This window comes from Pagrus major, chromosome 15 (genome assembly GCF_040436345.1).
Source record: "Pagrus major chromosome 15, Pma_NU_1.0".
In the NCBI taxonomy this organism is placed as follows: Eukaryota; Metazoa; Chordata; class Actinopteri; order Spariformes; family Sparidae; genus Pagrus; species Pagrus major.
In genome coordinates, this window is record NC_133229.1 from 11,046,172 (window position 1) to 11,069,278 (window position 23,107).

At 43.5% G+C, this 23,107-nt stretch overlaps 1 protein-coding gene across 1 annotated transcript; it reads right to left on the reverse strand.

The window, feature by feature from the left end:
- Positions 1-744: 744 nt before the first annotated feature.
- kcnk12 (potassium channel, subfamily K, member 12) lies at positions 745-22,368 on the reverse strand. Its single transcript, XM_073482595.1, has 2 exons — positions 22,029-22,368; positions 745-1,631 (listed from the first exon to the last, which is right to left on the reverse strand). Exons 1-2 carry the CDS (start codon positions 22,366-22,368, stop codon positions 745-747), a joined length of 1,227 nt encoding a protein of 408 aa, XP_073338696.1.
- Positions 22,369-23,107: the final 739 nt, after the last annotated feature.

Sequence of the window (23,107 nt, forward strand, 5' to 3'; positions counted from 1 at the left end):
CCATCTCGAGCCCACGGAAAATTACTCTTTGTAGCCTGTTAGTGTGGCAAACTGTAAAAACGCCCCTCGCTGCAGCCGTGTCGAAATCAGCTACATCGCAGCCGTGCTCGGCTTGACCCCCCCCCCACAAACGAGATCAAACCCTCGAGGGCAAAACTTGTAAAGTAATGGGGTTCGCACAATCAATGGAAGGTCTAGAAATGGTGCAAAAAATGCATGAGAAGTATAATGCATAGATTATTATGTGCTATATCATTCAGTGATTACACTTGTCTTGTTTACGTCAGCACTCAATATGTACATTCAAATGAACTGGCAGAGCCTCAAAACAGCACAGTGTGTGCATCTCTTGGCTCCTTTACAGCACATTTCAGTCGTCTGAGTCTGATAAACTGAGTGTGTTCAACAGACTCATTCCTCTGCAGACTAACACTGATATTTAAGAGACTTTCAGTGATTTGTTCTGGATTGGATTTGAGGTTAATGAAATGGGTTATCGGTGGTCCCCCACGCTTCCAGATCAACTTTATTCTTTTTTTGTTCTCTCTTCATGCCATCATCACCATCACCATAACCATTGGTACCTGTATTATCACCACAGGCTTGTAATTCCAACTAAAAGTATCCAAAAAATCATGCATAACAAGTAACATTGGCAATCCACTTCCTTGTATTTTTTCTATGGCGATCGACCTCAGGGTTTGTCACACAGTAAGGGAATAAAGAGCTCCTGTTTCACTGTGTCTACCTGGAGTTACTCGTCTCTGCCAGCCTGTTGTTCATTATACCGAGGGCGCCAACCCCCCCAGAGAAGCCGTTATGGCGTGAGCTGCCGCAAACTGTCCTGGGATACCCGTTGGCCGACTCAGACAGCTGCTTCTGCATGATGGCCAGCGACACCTTGTTAGAGGCTGCCAAGTCTTTCATGGAGATCATCTCCCCTGATAGTCTGCGTCCCTCAGTGTCACTGTCGCAAGGTCCATCTGAGTCAGGCCGCTGGCGACCCTGGCGACCCTTCGTGCCCGGCCGGATGGCGTTGCGTCTGCCCAGGAGAACGGTGGCTTTACTGCAGCGCTGGCAAAACAAGCAGCTCATTTTCTCCAGCATCCAGTTGAGCACCTGCTTGATGACAATAGAGATGACATTGAAGAGCGAGTAGATGCAGCACACACCCATTAGCATGAAGAGGAAGTTGGCCACCCTGTAAAGGCTTTGATACTCGTAAGCTGCGCTTTGGCTGCTGACATAGTCCCCAAAGCCGATGGTGCTGAAGGTGACAAAGCAGAAGTAGAGAGAGTCTAAGTACGCCCAGCCCTCCACAGGGGTGTACATGGCTGACGCACAGCAGGAGATAGTGATGGCTGACAGGCCGAGGATCAGCATCACATGGTACACGGAGGGCTTCCAGCCCGGGAGGGAGTATGCTGAGAAGTCATGACGGATTCCTGGTGGGAGCAGACCGCTGTTCCTGATTCGCCGCTCCCTCACAGCCTTCATCACCACGGCCAGCAGTGTGATGATGCGCTCCAGGAAGAGGTTAAAGAAGAGGATGGTGGCAGCGCAGCCCAGAAGCCCATAAAAGATCAGGAACACCTTGCCTGCGATTGTCACAGGTGTTGTCATGCCAAAACCTGCAGAGAGAGAAGGAGAGATCTCAGACAGTTGGTTCCTCTAACAGAGCTGAAAGACAGATTTTCCCCCACACGATGTCTTCACTTACATTGAGAGAAATTATGTCTAGAGACAAGGGAGGCGATGCGTGACAGCAAACACAAATCTAAATGAGATTTTTAAATTAGGTTTCTAAGCATTTGTGCCGCTAATGAAAAATGATGTAAAAGAGGTGGAGTGGAGTACAGTGTGCAGAAAATACTGGATAATAATTTGTGTTGCTGCTGATACAAGACTGTAAAAATTCCCCAGAAGAGGAGTGCATATAAAATCATAGTAATGGACAGAGAGGACAATAATAAAGTGACTATGGGATGATTGGAAAAAACAATGTTTTGCTTTGCAAATAAAATTGCATGCTGTTAAATAAGAGCGAATGAAGGGGAATAACAAAATTGGAACTTAATGTGAAGCCAGAGTTACATTAATTGGCTGTAAACCAAACTAAAATGAAAGTTTTCCATCTGGAGGGAACTTTATGTAAACTTTATGTGATTAAAAAAACAAAACAATATCCAAACACAACATATTTCACTGAATGCATAGATTTTAATGTGCCCAATGTTATTATAAATCCAGGAAATGTAAATAGTCGTAACACAAGTTATGGTACTATTATGCATTTATGAAGCGTCACTGAAGGGATACGTGTTTTCAGCTTCACAATAATGGTCACAAAGAGCATTCATTAATATCTAATTATGGTGAGGTAATGCTTATAAAATAATTGATTTTAAATTGAATATTTGGTTAATCGATAAGTTAGGGAAAGTCAACATGAAGCTGTGTGTCCACTCATATAAACCTTTACCAAAAATAAGTCATAAGCTGGAGGATGGACTAGTAAGTGGACAATAATAAACACTAAATAAACATTTATAAAGCAGTTTTCTCTTAATAAAGTGGCTTAGCTATGAACTTCATGACATACATGTTCATTACCATCCTTATCAACCATATAATAATATTAGTTTACCTTCACTGACATGTAAACCCTTCATACATATTACAAGAGGCATTAGTTAACAGTTACTTAATGCTTATTATTCTATTAAGTAATGTTAACAGCATCTTTATTAACTATTAAATAATGTATACATGTATATCCTAGTTGACATGTAAGTGATTAATAGACACGTTAATTAACTGTTAGTTAATGCTGATTATTTTATTAATCAATGTTAATAGTTAGCATAAACAATTAGTAAATGATTATTAGATACATTAACTGTTAATTATCTGTTAGTTAAAGGTCCTTAAAAACATTATTATGATTGTGAATCAGTAATTTTAAAATGTTTATCGGGTCCAAAAAGCATACTTACTAAGTATTCTGGCCACGGTATAATGATTTCACAGTTTGTGTTTACATTAAATCCAGTATTTACTATTTATTGCTGTTGGTGTGACTGCAGAAACATGAGTTTCCCTGAGGGAATGAGGAGGATGCCAGAAAAAAGCTTTGGTAAACCCTCAGAATTATTTTCTTCTTGGCTGTGTGGTGTGGCTTCCTGCTATCTTCTGATATCTGAGTCAATTAGACTGAGTGTTCATAGCTGAGGTAGGGGTTATGAGGAGAGGAGAGGAGAGGAGAGGAGAGGAGAGGAGAGGAGAGGAGAGGAGAGGAGAGGAGAGGAGAGGAGAGGATGTTTATAGATTCTGCTGCATGTTGAAGAAGCACTTCACAATCTGGAGGAGTGTCACAGGTGCAGCTCTGACTCTTCTGCTCTGACGCTAACATTAGCCGATGAGTGTCTCGGTATCTGAGCACAGTATTTTACTCCACGTATGAGATCAAGATCATTTGAGAAATTCTCGCAGCACCACAAGTGCAAGCAGGCTTCCACAAGAGGAAGAGGTGTAGGAATAATTAAGAAAAGATCATTTGGCTCAATAATTGAGGGGAAATAAAAAAGGTATATTTTATAGCAGTGGTCGCAAATCCGACGCCTTCAAATGAGGAAATGTCTACTTTCAAACACTCATTACAGGTTATGGCCACAATGTGGACATTTGCTGTGAGCAGTTCAACCACTGAGGGACTTTACCAACTTTTTCAAATTATTTTTACGTGACTGAATAGAGAATTACTTTAATTGATCCCCAAGGGGAACTTCAATAGGTGGAATTATCCAGTATTTCCCAAGAAATTAGAAAGAGTCTTCAGCCACACTGGTGGCTCTGTGAGGCTTTAAGCATTCACAATGCACGCATGCTGATGTAGCAGGTGAAATGTTTGCCAGAATCATGTTTGCTAATGCTAATATTCGCAAATTAGTGGTTAACACACAGCGCTGTTATTAGTTTTGCAGATGTTCGGTCATGTAAATTGAAAGTTGATCTGATGACGGCACTCAATGGAAAGTCAGACACTTGTTTTATTCACCTCCTGAGGTGAACGTGTATGTCTGTGGCAAATTTCATCACAATCCATCAAGTACTTGATGAGGCACAAGAAATTGAAACCTCATGGTGGCACTTCGTGAGTAAGATTCTTCCTCGAGGGGACCATTAAAGGGAGTCATCACACGGAGTACTACTCAGCGTGTGAAAACAGTCATCTTTTCTGTGGCAGGAGCTTCGCAAAGTTTTCGAAAAGAAATCCTGACGCTGTCGTCCAGGTCGTCTCTGCTTGGCCCTGAGACATCAAGCCTGTAGTTCAACCTTGGTATGGGGTTTGAAAAGAGTGGTCATTTTGGAAGCATGGGTGGTATAAGAAAAAATGCTATTGAGCTGCATTATGGGAAATGCAGTATCCAGCATCTTCACAGCTAGACCCAAACTGGGGAAAAATATCTCAGCTTCTGCTGCTTTAATCTGCTGAGTTTTTTCTCTAATCTGTCTCTTTTGAGTCTCACAACTGTATGGAAAGAAATGCCAAATCACTGGAGCACTTTTTAAAAATTCACCCAAAAATGAAAATACAGTCATTATCTACTCAACCCCAAGGCAATGGAAAGTCGGGTGAAGTTTTATAGTTCACAAAACATTTCTGGAGCTTCACAGCAAAGCGGCGTTCTCCTAAACAACTGAAGAAGATATGGACTTGTTTTAAAACGTAAAAAACAACTGAAAAGGAACATGAAACGGCTCCATACAGCTCACCCAGTGTGATCTAGTTTTAATAATGGGATATTTCAGTCTGAACCAGATTGGTGGACCGGCTAACAGACCGATATTGCCATCACTACATGCCAAAAAGCACAAGGTACTGTCAAGTAAAAAAACAAACAAACGTATTTATGTGTTATGTAAATATTGTTCATTGTTATTCCATATATGGTTTGTAGCATAATTATTTCTATCAGTACAAAACACGAGTTAATAATATTCTCAAACATCTAATCTGTCAAAAGCACTGTACTGTGTTTGTTGTGGAGGCCTGCTCTGCATCTGCAGAAGACCTGTTACATCAACCTCTGATTATTAATTGTTCATCTGCACATCCTCTCTTCTCTCTTTTATGTGAACCTTTTATGATTATTTGTATAGAAACATACAAGCACTCACTTCTCTCCCAGGGACCAATGAGAGTGCACACTTGCACACACACTTAAACGCGCACACGCATAGTGTCATGCCCCTTATCCTCAGAACGGCAGATGGTATATTTGTCAACAAATAAAATCGTGCTGAAAGATCAACCAGTTCACTTCCAGACCAAGGTTAATTGATTTTTCCATCATGGCTGTCCTCTGTTTCAGTCTTCTCGGAGCATTAAGGCAGCGCCTCCCCCGTCTTTTTCATCCAGCCCTTGTATAACCATCCTTGTCAGGTAATAAATGACATCAATATCTAGACAATACTCACTTTATGATATCCAAAATGGCTTTTTTGACCTTATCTCTCGCATTGAAAACCACTCTCCTGTGACTTGCTGTTGACACGTCGGGTCATTTAGATCAACGCTGATTGATACAGCTTATAGAGACAAGAGGGAATGTAACAGACCTCATGGCCTTGCACACACACAGATAGACTTGTGTCGGGTTAATATATAAAACCAGACATTGAATTATCTGGTTTTGTCACAGTTACAAAGTTCAGGAGCAGAGGGTGAAGCACCGTTGTGCGACAGGAAGGTGAGCGGCAGTGATTACCCAAATTAAGTCCTTCAGTGAAATCCTATTCCAGTGTTTCATAGATAATTAATTAGCAGCCCAAGTCTTTTTAACCCAACTGAATAATAGGGAAAACAGATTACATCTTCTCAGCGTGCTCAGAGACAGTCTCCTGCACCGTCTCTCATTACTGAGTAAATTGCCTAAGAGAGGAAAAGGCACCAGGCATCGATTCAGTGTAGCATTACAGAGCCATTACTCCAGACTACTGTGTCAAGATGCATTAGGGACAACAGAACAATACGGGGACACGGGACAGGCAAGCTGAAACGAGAAGATGCAAACCCTGTGTGACTTTTACCCACAAAAACTTTGTCGTTAAGACTTTAAAACTCCTAATTGCGATAGAAATCGCACCCGTCCAGACCAAACATCCTGCCGCTGACCTCGGAGGACACTTTGCACTCTGTCCGAGCTATTTTGACTCATTTAATTCGGCAGAATTTGATAAGGAAGGAAATCATATGTGTGCTAATCCAATTAAATCCGTGCCCTGGGAGAATATTTATTCATTAACATTAAATAAAGCAACTCCACGTAGAAAATGATGTTATGCTCTAACGGCTAATGATGCCTGCACATAATTACACACTAGAGATTCAACCAGAAGGAAGGTGATGGAAACGGTGCCATTAGTATCCATTAATTACCATTTGACAGTTTTAAGAGAAGAAGAAGCTCTAATGGTTATCAGACTGCAGGGAAACAGATTGTTACTGGAATGTTGTGATTTCAGTGTTCAGATCAGCTTTTTATCACCTGCGGTCAAGTTAGAATCACATGTGATACAAATAAGCAGCCCTCATTACAGCCTGATGGCAAACTACAATGGCTCATTAGGTTGTGTGGTAAAATTGGGATCTAAACAAATAGAGCACATTACTACGAGTGTTGCTAATAGAAGTATTGATGGACTTCATGAGTGCTCTGCATTTAATCTGCTACACTTAGGAGAGCACTGAACAGTAATCAATCAACAGATATTTAAACCAAAGAGCCACTCCGAGTGAAGGAGATCTGTACAAAGCCTGCAACACGAGTCTGCAGCACAAAGGAGTTAACAGCAGCTATTAAGTAAAAAATCTATAAAGTGTGCTTTTCAAACTCTCCTCAGCCAGAGGGAAATTTTCCTCGGTAAAGATATGTTGAGCGTGTATCAAAACAATGAGGCAGAAGAAATGATTTCCCAATAAGCACATAAACATGTGATCACAATGACAGATTGGAAGCCGTTTCCATAAGGCTGGCAGTATTCTTTGTTTTGTTATTGTCAACAAATCCCATGAAAAGACCAAAACCAATAATGTGTGAGTCTGTCTCTCAATACTTTCCAACTTTCCTCTCCTGTTTGTGGCACTCAGCCTCAAGCCCATAAGTTCTGACTGTAGATTGCTTCAAATCTTTAAAGCTGCAATAATCAAGATTTTGATACTAACAATGGATCAAAGGAGAACGGGTAATGGAGCAGCGGTCGCCTGTACTGATGAAAAGATAATTAGGACCCAATTCTGCAGTTCCTCTCAGCTCAGCTTTCAGCTGTTTGGTCGAAGCAGGCAGCTAATTTCAGCTAAAAGCCTGCTGTGCATTATCAGTCTGGCAGCAAATGGCAGACAGACAAAGTTAGGAACCTAGCAGGTGAACGTAGTCAAACATTCAGCTGAAAAGAAGTTTTCCTCAGGAGTCGGAGGCAGCCTACTTGCCAGATAATGTTAGCATTGTACATTTCTGCAAACCACGCATCCATTAAAGGAAATATTATGCTCATACTGTCCATTGCTGCAGCTCTGTATCCCCTTGTGGCTGAAACGCTCTGTTTTAGCTCCTGTCTCTTTAAGGTCCCCCCCTCCTGAATATCCAGTCTGCTCTGATTGGTCAGCTCACACAGGCCTGAGCCAGCACTGCTCACCGTGTCTCCGATCAGCTCTGTCCCGTTTTCAGTTTCCAGTTAGCTTCACTTCTACCGTGAATCTAGGCACAATTTCTGCAACTGTGTGACATGGTGATGTAGTGTGACTTCACAAATTTACAGAAACAAAGGCGGGACCACTACCGAGGCGTTTAGTAACACATTCGTATTACATGTATATGAGCTGACTTTCATGGTGGAGATGGTGATGGTGTGATAGCAAGGTGAAGCAGCCGAAATGCGAGAGACCACATTTGGATATTTTGAACGAGACGTGGTGACATTTAGCAGCCATCTTTGTGGCAACAAAACCGGGTAGTTTTAACAAGACATCGGGTAAAACTTTGAGCCATCTTCGTGTCAACAAAAGCAGGTATTAAAAGCCAAACATGATCTTTTCCCAACCCCAACCAAGGTTTTTTTATTACATAGGTTCTCAACAGTCGTGGGTCAAACATATTACTTCCTCAGTTTTCTAGTTAAATTTAGTTTGTTTTCTTGAAATCATAAGTTATTTATGTCATCCTGGAATAACAACGTTGTTTTACGTAGATAACGAGATCATTTATCTGTTTTACATATGGTGATCAACTCCTGGTGGATGTGTTAGTTTCCAGTTGGGTTTTTGGGTTCATTTGACTCCTTTTACAATAAAAGTATCTTGAAGAAGATTCATTGATTCATTTTCCTGGAAAATAGACTCACAAGGCCAACCATCGCAAAGCCGAGGGCATTTCAGTCTTCGACAACTCTGCTTTTAGTGTGAGTTCAGCTGACAATTGAGGGAGTTTAAGGCCTGTCGGAACTAATTGACTACAGATAAAGATGCAGGAGAAACATACAATAGACCCATCTCAAGCGTGCCAAAGCTCCTAATGGACACCCTCATGAGAATAAAGGGTTACTAAAAGCACTCAGTTATGTGTCCATGTTTGAATGAAGGACATGTGCCGTACATTCACTTGTCTCTCTGAGCAGTATATTGAATCAGAAGGTCACTCCTCATCGGCAAGGACGACATCCCCCCACAAGACTCCCAGAAGGCCTGAAAATGGACCCAAAGATTCATTATGTGGCTGCTTTGAAAACCAAAAATCAAATCTCTGCCTCCCAATGTCCCCAATTAAAGAGCTTAAAAACAAGCTCCCAGTCAAGCCAACTGTGTCCCACTGGTGGGAATACTCTTAAATTGGCCTGAGTGGAACGGCAGCAGAAAACGCCACGTCCCTCTGATGACTGTGTTTCTGTGACGAACAGGAAATAATTAGTCATGGGGTGGCATGGTGGGGGTCTGCAGAGAGGACAGAGGGCTGAGGAAGCAGCAACACGGCCAGACCTGAGACATCATCACCTCGCCATCTGCTGAGGAGCTGCCAGGATTACTGGCAGACTGGATAATAATAGGAGCATTCACACTTTGCTGCCAGCTCGAGAACATAATGATATAGATCACTAAATGACAAATGTAGTTTGAGATGCAGCCATATTGTTTTATCAATGCGCTGCATGCACAAACAAAGGTCATAGTAATATTAATAAAGCAAAGCGAAACAGTGCGGTATTCAGTTCCACACCCAGCTCACCCACACACACACCATAGGCGATACAGTAATGGTATCTGTTCTGCACGTCAAAGCATTAAGAATGAGTGTTTGTGCCACACATGGCTGTGCAATAATTAGTAGTAATGGACCCAGGGAGCGCCTCGGTAGCCGAATGATTACTGTGCATGCAACACGACTGCAACGTCGGCCATTCAGTTCCAGCTGGAGACATTTGTTGCATGTCACACCCCCCTTTCTCCACACACGTTTCCTGTTTGCCTCTTAGCTATCACACTGTCCAATAAAGGGCAAAATGCCTCCAAAAAGCCTTATAAAAAAAGAAAAAATGGACTCTTGGAGTGCCTTAGCAACCGTATTGTTATTGCTCATATAACATGACATGACTGTTTATGTATTTGTTGAAATAATCTTTAGAGGAGACCTATTTTTTTCCTTTCCTTCAATGTTATAAAGGTTCTTGTGCATGTAAAAGATCTCGAAAGTTAAAAAGGTCAATGTCCGCACTAACAGAAGCTCCTCTCACCCACAGAAAACACTGCTCCTGAAACGCCTCGTCAGTATTCCCGCCTTTAATGATTCAGCGCAGTTGCTCTGTTGTTGTTAGCGGTGCTGGGTCAGGCGTGTGTGAGCTGACCAATCAGAGCAGACTGGGTATGTGGGCGGTGTGGTCTTAAAGAGACAGGAGCTCAAACAGAGTGTTTCAGAGAGAGGGGGAATACAGAGCTGCAGCACTGGACAGTGTGAGAAAACTGATGTGTTTTTTGAGCTCTAAAGCAGGTAAAGCTTTTCTAGTAGTAACTCTAAAATAAAATGATGATCCTGAAAATGAGCACAATATGTGTAATCATGAATCATGTAATGTAATCATGGAATGTGGTGACTATGATGAAGCAGATATAAATTACGAGAGTAACAGCTCAGAGGTGTAAACATTGTTAGAAGTATCAAGGTGACATCTACAGAGCAACACAAACCTGTTCAATAAAACACAAGCTAAAATACCTCCTTCTTCTGTTTTTGTGATTTGTTTGGCTCTTCAAAACTGAATCGAGCCTGGTGTTTTAAATTGCATCTCAATACCTAATTCACCGGCAAAGAGCTGCAGGAGGATTGATGACTGCACTGCTGTCTGTATTGATTTAATGTCAAAAAACCATGCTGCATTTTCTTTGGATCTGCGCCAACATTTATTGTTTTTTCTCTCCATTTTCTCCATCTTCTGTCTTTCATCTCTGCTGATTTTAAAAAGGCTCCGACATGAATGGAGTCCACTATTCTGCGGTTTTACAGAGTGTTCAGTCAGGGCTTAAAAGAGCAAAATCAAAATTAAGATTCGTGTAGCTTCATCTGCAAAAGCTAACACAGATTTTGTCCTTTCATGAGACTGAGGAGTCATTCTCTCATCAGATTAATAGCTTCTCCCTGAGTGATCCAAGGGTTACGTCCTTGTGTTTCCTATTATCTTGTACTGCGTGCACAGTCAATGTTTGAATAAAAGCTGAGCTCCATAAAGCCCTCTTGTATTATTCCCTTAAGTAAACACACCTGTCCAGGTGGAGCTTTTGAAACACTATCCCCCTCAGATCAGTGTGATAAGGCTCCACGTTCAGTGTAAAAGATAATAAAAAGTGCTCATCCAGAATCATGGTACTGTATGTTTTTCATAGCTGCCTCAGATTTAGAAAGCAGCCGCTTCAGATGCCAGCAGAAAAACGAACGCTTCAGGTTCAGTAGACATTCAATTTAATGGTTTTTCATTACTGCTAATGCGAAAGCACGAGTGCCTGAAATTTCAGACTGTGCAAAAGCCTGATTCCTGTCAGGGACTGCTAAGTTACAGACAGCTGCAATAATGATCCGGGATCATACATGGATCACACCGTCTCAGAGAAATGAAGAGGCGATGCTCTGATGCTCTCAATTAAATGATGTTTTACTTTCTATTAACTGAATGTGCCGACTACGAGGAGTCTGAGACTGAGATTCGGCCAGAGGCTGCCAGCCTGGAGGTAGCTGAGTAATTTATGAATGCTGGCAAAATATAGTATGCATTTCAGCACATTCAGCTACGTGTGAGCCTGGTGTTTTCTAGGGATCATCATTCTTTCATTATGAGTATCAAAATGTATGCCAAATGACTGCAGGAGAAGTAGGTCTGTTGATGCAATGATGGAAAAGAAAGTACAACTGTTTAGTTAAACTCCAGTCAGGCCAGTGTGGATTCAGTGAAGCTGTTCAGATCTGGTATTCACATCTGTCCTGAGTGATCCGATCGAACACAACCAAGACGCACTGAGGGCGAATTCGAGATCCAGTCACTCAGACCACATTCGGGGACACATTGTTTAAGCAGCGTGTACGCACATGTGTTCCGGGCCACATCGAATAACCGCTTACTCAACTGTGCGAAACAACACAAAGAAGAAGAAGAAGAAGAAGAAGAAGAAGAAGAAGAAGAAGTAGAAGAAGAAGGAGAAGAAGAAGAAGAAGAGGCAGAATGGATTACACACTGTCTGATTTCCATTTGAGTATGTTTGGGCTCTCTAAACCTGCCAATGTTAGCAGCAGATGTTTGTAAACACACCATTAAACTCGTAACCACAACATCCCCAGCCTCCCTTAACAAAGCGCCTGATTTTAAGAGTTGTTGAGTAAGGAGAACTGTAACAAGTTTTGCGAGAACGGCTATGACAAATTCTAAATCATCCATGCCTTCTTGTAAATTCGGCATTGAATGCAATACATTAAGTTGCTTCTTTCCTTGTAAAAAGTGTTTTGTTGCAGGATTGCTTTACACAGACTTCTGTGTCTTCAGTGCCTCCCAACATTTAGCAGTAGAGCACATTTTTATGAGAGAATACAAAATGTATTGATGGTAAGAAAATCTTACAAATGCAGTAAATAGTGACCAATTTAGGCAGCTGCTCTGATGCCCAGTGTGAAAGTCCCCAGACTCCCTTAGCTAAAACCTGATCTTTTCCTAACCCTAACCAAGTGTTTTTTTGTGCCTAAACCTAACCAGACCATGAGGACAGCATTGCGACATAAAGAGAGATGATGTCACGTTGCAACATATCTGTGGTTTGCTGAAATGTACAGCGCCAACGTTTATTCTGGCGCTTGGGAGGCTGCGTTGTTTCCAACTTTAAACGGCTCCTGCGTGTGGTCGTCTGTCTTGGATACAGGTGTGTAATATGCAGGGGGCCATGAAGCATGCAGCCCATGAACTCAAGATCCAGGGATGACAAAGTGCTCTGTCAGTTCTTTCAGCTTGTAATCTAATCATGATCAACCATTTCAAGGATTCAAGGTCAGGCTCAAAAAGTCATGTGTGCCTCCTCTATGTCTCATGAGTTACACTGTGTTTTCTCTGTTCGTAGGGTTTTGACTCAAGCTAAAAAAAAAGGTGTGAGAGGTTCTTGATTCATCTCAGATTTGAAATTGAATCTACAACTACTTTACAAGAGATACTATTTCAGCACGTTGTCCACGTGTAAGCAGATGAAAGGAACAATAGTGCAGCTCGTCCTCCTGGCTCTCTCTGCTCAGCCCCTCCTTCACAGATGGACTGCTGCCAAATGAAGCTGTTCAACAACTTGCTGTTAGCTTATTAATATTGATAACTATTTATACACATAACCCTGAGATGCAGACAAGCTGGTGCAGGAGTGGAATTGCTATGCAGGCTCTCTGCAACTTGGCGCCACTTTGCCTCTGCAGGTGTGTGATTTCACTGCATCGAAGGTTGCCAACCACCCAAAAGTTTCAAGGGAGGAACTTTTTTTTTTCCTGCTTATGAGGAAGGTTTAAACTCGCATAGCTGCAAGTCAGCATTGACATCAGCACCAGCGCAAATTGGGTTGTCAGAGAAACCGATGATGATCAAAATATTAACACCAGAGTGAAATCTAAAATGGCTGTCAGAAATTAGCCCCGCTAGGAGGCAGGTCAGAGGACTGCGGAGTGCAAAGAGCACGCAGCGTTGATCCTCTCTTTTCCGAGCCAGTTCAAAGAGCAGCATCAGTGAAATGCTAATCAGCCCCGAGGAGGAGGAGGAGGAGGAGGAGGAGGAGGAGGAGGAGGAGGACCGGCAAATCTGCTGTGTCCTCTAAAATGATCTTGGAATCACTTGACCATGATGATTTGAGTCTGTGAGTTACTGTACATAGGCGAGTACACGCCTTGGCAAGACGGGGGGGGATTTATGACACCGCTGCGACAGAGCGCAGAGGTGTGTACAGCTATCCTGTGGAGAAGCAGTTCACTAAGACGAGGATTTATTGAAGCCCTACACACACTCACACACACATTACCACTCTAACCTAGGAAGCACCCAGTAAGAAGAGGAACTGGGAAAGGAGTGGTGGGATAAAATGGTTTACTTCTCTGTGTTTTAAGTTGGGCGAGTGCTGAGTTGATTCATGTCAGTTTATTTAAGTTTATTTTAATAAATGAATGATTTGAGCATTTTGTCAGCATCAAGTCATGTACTGCATGTTTACATTTTAGCCGTTCTCCCGGCATGTGGCTCTGGGATGGCAACGGTGGTCATATGGTCGGTCGGTCCACCACTTTCCAGACTTCCAACTGTTGGATGGATCGCTATGAAATTATGTGCAAACATTCATGGTGCCAAGATGATGTCTCTGAATGGCTTAAGTGAAAATGGCTGCCTGCTGCGGCTGGCGAGAGAGGTGAACTTGAACGAAAATAGTTACACTGTGGGCCATAAACCTCAACAGCGAGCTCAAAGACGAGTGACTTCGTTCCAGTGGAGGAGGGAAAGTGTAGTGAAAGAACTAATACATTAAAATTGTACATAGAGTAGTAAAAGTAAAAGTACTCAGTGCAGAAAAATGTCCCCTTGTGACTGTTATACAATAATATATTGTATGATTAGACTGTTATTACTCATGTTTTCAAGTAAAAACTGAAGTTTACTGTTGTAGTTGGTTGAGGTGGAGCTCATTTTTGAACTTTTTTACTACATGACTGAAACTGAAAGATATGTTTGATATTCATACATCTTAATTTGTAAAGAAACAAGTAACTAAAGCTGTCAAGTAAATGAAGTGAAGTCAAAAATTTGCTGTAATTTTCTTTGAAAGTAGAAAGTGTCCTGAAAAGACTCACGTACAAGTACATCAAATTTGTTCTTGAGTGACCATTCAGTGACTTGATGTTTGAGGGGCAGGGGTGAAAAAATAAAAAGGGCATGATCGTGCAGAATGGGCACTAGAAGGACGCCCTGGAGAGCACTTCCGTGGCGTCTTTTTGAACACGGGGGCACCAGGGGGGAAGATTGCACCCCCACACCAATGCCATCATTGCTCCTTTCACATTACACACAGTCCTTTTTTCAGTGCTAATAAAAGCTTTCAGGCAGAAACAAGTTATATTACACAGCAACTGGATTAATATAGACTCGATATTATGGACCTTCTATGCAGCGGTGCTGTTTGGCTCTGCTTCCTCACCGGGGACGCAATTTCTGTGCTGAGCGTCTGGCCTACACAATCTAAAGAGACCCCGAGCGCCTTTCATGTGACCGAAGGCCCTCTGTTTTCCATTTTTAACAGTGACATTTCCTCTGACTGTGTGAATTCACAGACCAGCCCGGGAGATCTAAAGAGAAGAGAGGGAAAAAAGCTGGCAGCAGAGACAAGGTAGCGCCGACCAGCTTCAAATGGTTCTATAAAATGAACTGTAAAGTGATCTTCATCTCATTATGTAATGCACCGCTTGTGCAATATGAGCAGACTCTATTTTGTAACACAGCTGCAGTGTTGTCCCACAGAAACACACTGTATTAAGTGTTCAAGAGAACAAAATGACAAAATGACACGCTGAATGAGCGTGCTGTGGCGTACAGAGGAGCAAAGTGGTTAGAATTGAGACGGACGTTAAACAGGAGTCAGCACTGTCTGGGAGAGTCTCGTGGCAGCGCTGAAGTGGGAGACAGAAGGCAAGAACAAGCCTGAAACATCGACGTGCATGGCTGAATCTGCGTCCACAGATTGCAAACCTTCCCACCCACCCCCTGAAAGCCAATTTATAACACACAGCAACAGTAACAACAACACAGATGGTTTTGGCCCAGTGAGGCAGCACCAAGCGGTTAATCTAAATAAGAACACGACATCAAAGCAAAAACAGTGCCTGCCTTCGGGGATCCACGCTGTCCATCATGTGACACTGCAAACTGCTTAAATGCCAAACGCACGCTCTGCCAGTCCGAGGTGAAGTCGCCTTGTAACCTCAGAGACACACGAATTACAACGGCAGGACAGCACAGAGAACAAATTTGGTTCGCAGTTTCATCCAAGAAACATGGGCCCTGATCAGGCAGGCGTGTAATAGTCCCACAGACCTCACAAGTGTGCCTCAGCAGTTTCTAAATTGGCACAAGAAGACGAGGAAGATAAACCATTAGGCATGATTATTTGTTAACGCTGCACAACACGGAATGAGGGAGAGGACACGGTCTTTCCTTGCGATCGTGACATAAAAATCTAAATTTCTTTGTCAAAATATTCTTGTTTTAAGAACCGAGGTTAATGTCAGCGTCCGTGTGATCGCCCATAATCACTATTTGATCTCAGCAAATACATTACTGTTATTTGGGATAATTAGTTTGCAATAACGAGGACACAAAACCTGACAAACAATTACAGGCACATCCTCTCTGGTCTTCTGCATAGGATTATGTCAGATCTGTTGTTCATTAAGGAGCGTAGCCTCTCAGCTGAACAAGAAACAACATGATTTCTCAGTCACTTTATGATGGCGTTGACTTTCACTAAATTTGGCAGGACGATGCATCTTCACTTACTGTGGGGTAACACCGGTGTCGGAGCCATCAAATGAAATCAAATTTTGCACATAATATCCAAAACACAGCTGGAGAATTTCTACAAAATTGGAGGAATTATCTCTCTTGGCACTCTGTCTCAGCTTTTACAGGAGGATGTTAACTGTCTCTCCTGATGGAGACACTACAGTGTTACAACAGACCATATTTCAACTCAAGAGTGCTCTCTCAGACGCTACTAGCCAGGTTTTTGCTAAATTTGAAGGGAAGTTATAGTCTGGCGCTGTGCTTTGGGGTTAAGAACGGCTCATATATTAACTATAGGAGGTTAAGGTAAAATGTAAAACTACACTTTAAAGGACTCACTCCTAGAAGCTGAGTCCATTTGAAACAGAACAGACTGGACATCCATCTGTACCAGTCGAAAGAAATGTACTCCTTTAGCTCTGCACTGCTACTCCACTGCAAGTTTATAATGCTAATAATGGTAATACAATATAATGTGTCAGAGGCCAGTGAGTTAAAGCAGTACTCATTGATTTTTTGGCAACTTGGGAGCAGCAGAACAAGCTGTAAACACAACATTCACATAAAAATCTCTGTATAAAGTTAATGTGCGAGCCAAATCCAGCAGACACAGAGCAATATTAGTATTTATTTAGAACCGTATGTTTGGGTGACAAATTTAAGCCTTATATTCACTCTCCTTTTAGCTTTGTTTTAGTCTCCACCCACTCCTAAGGGAAATATCCAGCTCTTTAGCTGCTAATCGCTACGCTATGTTCACCAGCTAGCTGCTAACTTTGTCTTTCTTCCGTTTGGTGCTGAGCAGGAAGACAACAGTGGGTTGTTTTGCTTAGCTGTCAGCTGTGTCAAGAAACAAGGTCAGAGACCAGTAACAGTGAACCAAAGTGAGGTTGTGGGCTGTAAAACCAAAACAATGAGCTGGAATAGGCTAAAAGGCTAAGCACAGAGCCTATCCTATCACACCCAGGCCTATAACTGATAAATAACTGCCTATTATTACAATTTCACAGGGTGTTGCCATTTTAATTTTCACGGTTTTCAGCCTTTAGTGCACCAGCGGTCCAGGAAACTCACAGGCCAATTGCATGCATGGTAAATCACTCACATGACACTACTCAGCCAATCAAATCTGCGTATTGAATTAAGGTTGTCATTCGAGTCAGACACAGATGAAGAGAGGGGAGAGGAGACAACACTCTGAGAGATATTACAAGAATGGTCTCTTAAATATTCTTCCCCGAGCAGTTCAAAATCAGCATGACTCATTTCTGAATCCATAACGATTATTAAAAGCGGCAATGTGAAGCGCCACTAGACAAAGCACAGAGCATGTTTCGAGCAAACAGACCCACTCAAATCTGAACTGCGGGGCAACGGAGACAGAATATGTCATATGTCACTAATCATAACACAAGTTTGAAAGACAGATGTACTGAATCTTTGCTTGATGAAATATTCTCAAATTTTCACTGGCGTTGTGTCAGTACTGTCTGTCAGTGTCATCTTGACAAAATGCCTCCTTTCACATCACACAAAGACATTTTAATCCATCATGAACATAGAATTGTTTGATTAGTGAAGCTTTAAGCTTAAGATTTTGAGGAGTGTTTCCAATGAAATCTGCTGCAACACTACAAACTGCACCCCAGAACATACCAAAGAGCAGCTTTAACACCTCTTACAGTGTGAACATTATCTGTATGTTACAGTATAAGTTAAAGTTATTTGCCTAATGAGGCCTTTTTGATTAAAATAGCACATTCCAACACAGAATCGGTGGTTTGTGAGGGAAAAGAGACAATGTCTGTCCCAGTGTATCCTGAGGGAAGAGCACCCTGTCATGTTGCTGCACCATCTTCCTTTTAACTCTGCCTATCTCTGACATTTCTCCTTATTTTGCAAGTTTTGGACTGCACAGAGGCTAAATCAGGCCTTGTTTAAAGGACAAACTGCATGAGGGTTTGTTTTGTGCTGTTTGTTAAACTGTCCTATTTGCTTTGTCTGCCTTTGAGACTTCTCGAGTGGGCGGATGGTGTGATGGAACAAGAAGCTGCAGTGGCTGCCAGGGGCAAGAAGAGGCAGGGCAGAGACTATCCCCAGAAATAAACAGCCCTGAACACAAGCCAAACCTGCGGCTAAAGATTATGTGAAACACAGGTTAAAAGTCTCGGATCAGACAGCTATCACTAAGTACACTTGATTCTCAAACAAGCATGCCCCCTTTGGAGCACTTTGAAACCTGACAAAGTATTTCTCCAAAAATGTCATCACAGCTACTTACAATGAAACCTGCAGGCCCACTAACGGCTACAGAGAGCTGTCCTAATTGGCAGTCGTCAGCTATCAATCAGCCCTGAGGGTTATAAAAAGCCCTCGTATTAATAGAAATTCTGTTTACCGAGCAGACTCTTGTGCCCTCTTTAATGAGTGTGCAAACATAAAGCCGTGTCTGAAAATGTAGGGCAGGACAACAGAACCAACAGTCGGATGCTGACAAAAACAAAGTCTTCATCGCTTCAACGAGACGAGACGGATGGAAAAAAAAAAAAAGGGCTGTGAGGCTGTACTTGCTTTCATCTTCATGCTAACATGCTCGCAAAAACAAAGCTGACAAATGTATGGATGTATAACAGGGACTGGATACCGGACTCAAAGATGGCACCCACACACGTGCATCAGAGCCGCACATTCCCACACACCCCATAGACTTTGTATTAAAAAGTAGCTTTTCTGGGACCTTATACAATGTTACAAATATAAAACCTTCATAGATTTAAAATTCATGACACAGAGCAATAATTTAACTTATCTCCATTTCACGGTGTCCTGTCAAAGGTTTTTCAGATGCCTCATATTATCTTATGCTCTGATGGTGCTTTTTCAGCTCTACTCACTCCCAACGCATCAATCCAACAGCTTGGTCTGTTGCCCTATGCTTCAAACTGTGACACTGTAGGTTCCTCTCTGGTGCCATCCCCTGTAACGTAATACTTCAATTGATGTGCCATTGAAGTCAGGTGATGTAGTAGCAGCCACAGTTAGCAACAGTTAGCGGTTACTCTTACTGTTACCTTGCACGTCACTGACATCACGTTCACGTCACGAATGTGCCGGAAACACTTGTAACAGAAGAGAAAACAACAATAGACCACATCCCAAATTCCTTCCTTATTTACGCACCACCACCTGATGTTGATAACACATCATCACTTTGCGCTGCAGAATTTAACACGTTCACCCGGGTCTTATGTTTAGATCAGAGCCAAGCCGAGCCGAGGTGATAAAAACCCCATGTCTACTGCAGAGTCAATTGGCCCGGGTGTAAATGCTGAGTATACACATTCCCATTGCACACAAAAGCCCAATCTTAGCGGGTTTAAATGGGCTTTTTGACCAGTGGAAAAGGGGTAATAGTGATTTCTTGCACAAGAAAGACTGTAGTTCAAGGGGTACATAGAGTGCCATAGTTTGAGGCATTTGAGGCCACAGGCCAGGTTGCCGTACATGAACGCGTTTTTTGTTGTCGTAGTACCACAAGTGGCCCCTGGGGCAAATTGGCAGCAAGGCTGAGCAGTGGCAGCATATCCAGTTCTCTAATATTTGCTAATTAGCTATAATTACAAAGTACAGCTGAGGTTGATGGGTATGTCATGTTTTACAGGTATTTCGTCATAAACCAAATCACTGGACAAGTGGTCAGCCTTCTAATAGTGGTCGGAACATTATGCTCAAACATGCAAATGTCAACCATCACCAAAGGCTCACCAGAATCATTAGGATTCATCTTCCGGCCACCATATATCTGTCACTAAATGTCATGGCAATACATCCTATAGCTCCTTACATATCTTAGTGTGGACCAAACGACAGACCGACACTCCCTGAGAGCACAGCATGGCTAAAAATTGAAGATCGAAAGCGCTTTCTTGACCTTAGAAAAGGTATTTCTTGTTTTGCTGCCAGCTGAGACATTTCCATGACAACCTGGCCTCTGCAGACGAAGATCGTGTTTCATGATTGAAAAGTCCAGGACAGAGTGGTGAGTCTGTTTTTGTCCACCAAGGTCAGGAATGATCTTTCTGTGTCAACTTCTAAACCAACGTGGACAAGGAGACCTTGATCGAAAGCCACTGAGTCGACCTCAAGCCAGATTGTTTTCATCCCAAAAAAAAAATGAAATTAGAGAAAAAAACATCAAAGAGATGATTTGAAAGGGCTGCAATGTACTTTTTGTGTGTTTCTCACCTGAAATCGGTAAACAACACACAAGGTGCAGCGCTAATGACCGGTGAATCTGGCCAAAAAACCTGGGTAAACAAGCTCCTCCAGTGGCCCCGGCTTCACTTTCATTCTTCAAAGCGATGTGGTGGAGGCACATCAAGGGGAGCAAAGTGTCACTGACGATTTGAAGCCTCTGCCACGGCAGAGTCAGGGGCGGGAAGTGTTTGGGAGGAGTGTCTAGAGAACGCAGGGGGATGCCAGTCTGATAGAGTTGTGCAGGGAGGCCCTCAAATCATTTTTTTTTATATCGCCGGCTTACAAGCATGCGGGAAAAAGTAGCACACAAGCCGGGGGGGTAAGGGGGTGGGGGGGGAGATCAAAGCGAGATGGAAATCAAAACAGAAACCCATGCGAGCACAGAAGAAAAAGACAAATACTGTAGACAGACATCACCCTTTTCCCCTTTTCTTTACCCCCAAGCAGCTGAGTCACTTTATATGATCTGCTTGTTGGGGGAACACTGCGCTGCTGCATGACAACTGGTGCACAAAGGATTTCAACCTGCCACAGACGTGTACACAAACACAGCTGCTGTGGTTTCCCCTCCCTTACGACTCATGTGTGAGCTGAGTGCACGGGCTCCCTGAGAGCTCTGTGTTTGTATCCGAGGGCCAGTAAAGCTCTCTCTCACAGCTCTACAGTAAATAAAGTTCTGACAGGTCTTCTGCTCGTGTGGATCCAATTCCCCCTGTGCACCCATCAGTTTTCCTTATCACTCCCCTCTCCTCAGCTTTCAATTAAGAGGAGGGTGGAGGTATCAGTGTGTACGGCGTGTGTGTTTGTTTCTTGAGGGCAAGGTCGGCGATAGACAGCTGCTGTCAGCTCAGGCGATTACCTCGAGTGTGTTCATTTGCGCGTTCACCCTTTCGCACTCGCCCCCTCACCCTCTTACTCTATGCTGTGGCCGAGGGAGGGGCGGAGGGGGTGTGAGCGGAGGCATCAGGCATGCAGTGCACCACACTGTTGGCCCTCGGGGTGCCCTGCGAGGGACACTTGCTCTTTTCTGACCTATCGCGCGAGTAAATGTTAAAATGAGGGGGAGCAGACGGGGCTTCTCATTGACATTCCTGTTGGTTTGAATGGAAATGTGACACACACACACACACACACACACACAAAAAAAGACAAAAAGAAAGAAAAAAGGCTGCACCCATGGGTGCTGTCCTATAGCCAGGGATGAGTGTGTCGTTCCTGGCAGGCGAGTCAGATGTCACCCCCACTGCCAAAGTCCCCTCACGGCCAAAATGTAACACATGAGTGGAAAAAAACAAAAATGATAATCTGTTATTCTGTATGTAAGCCAGTGGAAAGAAAGCAGCCTACAGGGATGGCAGCTCCAGTCCTTCTGACACCCAGACTGTCAACTAATGATATGATTATTTAACAAACACAGGCCACATCAATATTAAGCATTCTCACACTTATTTTTGTGGGGAATGAGGCTTTTTCTGTGCAAGAAATATCCAATTATCACTGTCTTAAAGGTGTGAGCTGATTGATGTGCATTCTTGGGAGGTTCACTTAGATTTTTAAGGATTTATATGTGTTTGGATGCATTTGGCTTTAATGGGATAAAACATGTTGTAGAGGACAGCGAATGGACGCAAAGGTCAAGGGAATCAGTGCATGCTGCATACATCACCCACCTATAGTCGACACCACAGTTCCAACAAAATAAAAAGCCCCTGTAAAATCCCATCGTGGCCTCAGAGCATCAGCCCGGATCCCGGCGGCGATCGCAGCCTCGTACTCCCGCAGGAAGGAGTTGAGGTCCTGCAGGCTGATGTTGAAGGTCTCGCTGAAGTTGTGGAGCGTCCCGTTCCAGCGGCCGTGAGCCCGCAGCTCCGAGGGCCTCTCGATGGCCGAGAAGACCGCAGCGCCGCACAGCAGGTACAGTATGATGAGGACGGCGAGCAGCACGAAGCGGCCGTTGTCCTCGTTGAGGTGCAGGGAGCGGCAGCCTTGCAGTCGCTGGCCAGGCATCATCCAAATTTCAGCACCACTCGCGCGTCGGACAGCGACAAGCTCCACATCGGAGACGGCATCCACTCGTCTGCAGGTGCCCTCTGGAAGTCACTGTCCTGCACTCTCTCTGCACTTCTCCCACGGGCAAGCTTTACCTCGAGTCAGCCCGTCGCCACGTTGTCCCATGGTAGTTGTGAAGTGATATAATCTGGAGCCAGGAGGCTGGAAAAAACAACAAAAAACCCCCCCCAAACGCTTCACTTGTGGATGCAAGTCGGGAGAGTTTCACGACAGAGATGATTTCCTCTCACAGTTGTGCCAATGCAGTTGGTGTGAAGTGGACTGCAGCGTAAATCCAGTCGGGCGCGCGGAACGCTCCTCTGTGCGGATGCAAGCAGTGGTAGTAGTATCCTCCGGGTCCCCTGCACCAAAATGTTTCCCCACGATGACGCTCGAAATACTGCAAGTTACAGATGTGTGTGTGTGTGTGTGTGTAGCAGGAAAACCCCCGCTCCAGTACTCAGATAGACTCGTTTATCCTCAGGCTTTTCTTGCTCTGCACAACTGTGGACTGTGGAGCTGCAGCCCTGGCACAGTGTATCCTATCAGCGCGTATGGTGAGAGAGGCAGCACTGGTGTAGAAGAGGGGCAGCAAGATTCGATAGGACGGCAGGCTGAGTGAAAGGAGTCCCCGTGCGTCCTTCTTTGAGTCGAGGTAATCCTCAGAAAACACAGGGTTTACATTTTCACTGGAGTGTGC

Coding starts and splice junctions, on each gene's coding strand:
- kcnk12 (XM_073482595.1), bottom strand. CDS start 22,368: ATGATGCCTGGCCAGCGACTGCAAGGCTGCCGCTCCCTGCACCTCAAC. Junction 1,632..22,028: donor AACTGTGGTGTCGACTATAG/GTGGGTGATGTA, acceptor CTCTCTCTGCAG/GTTTTGGCATGACAACACCT.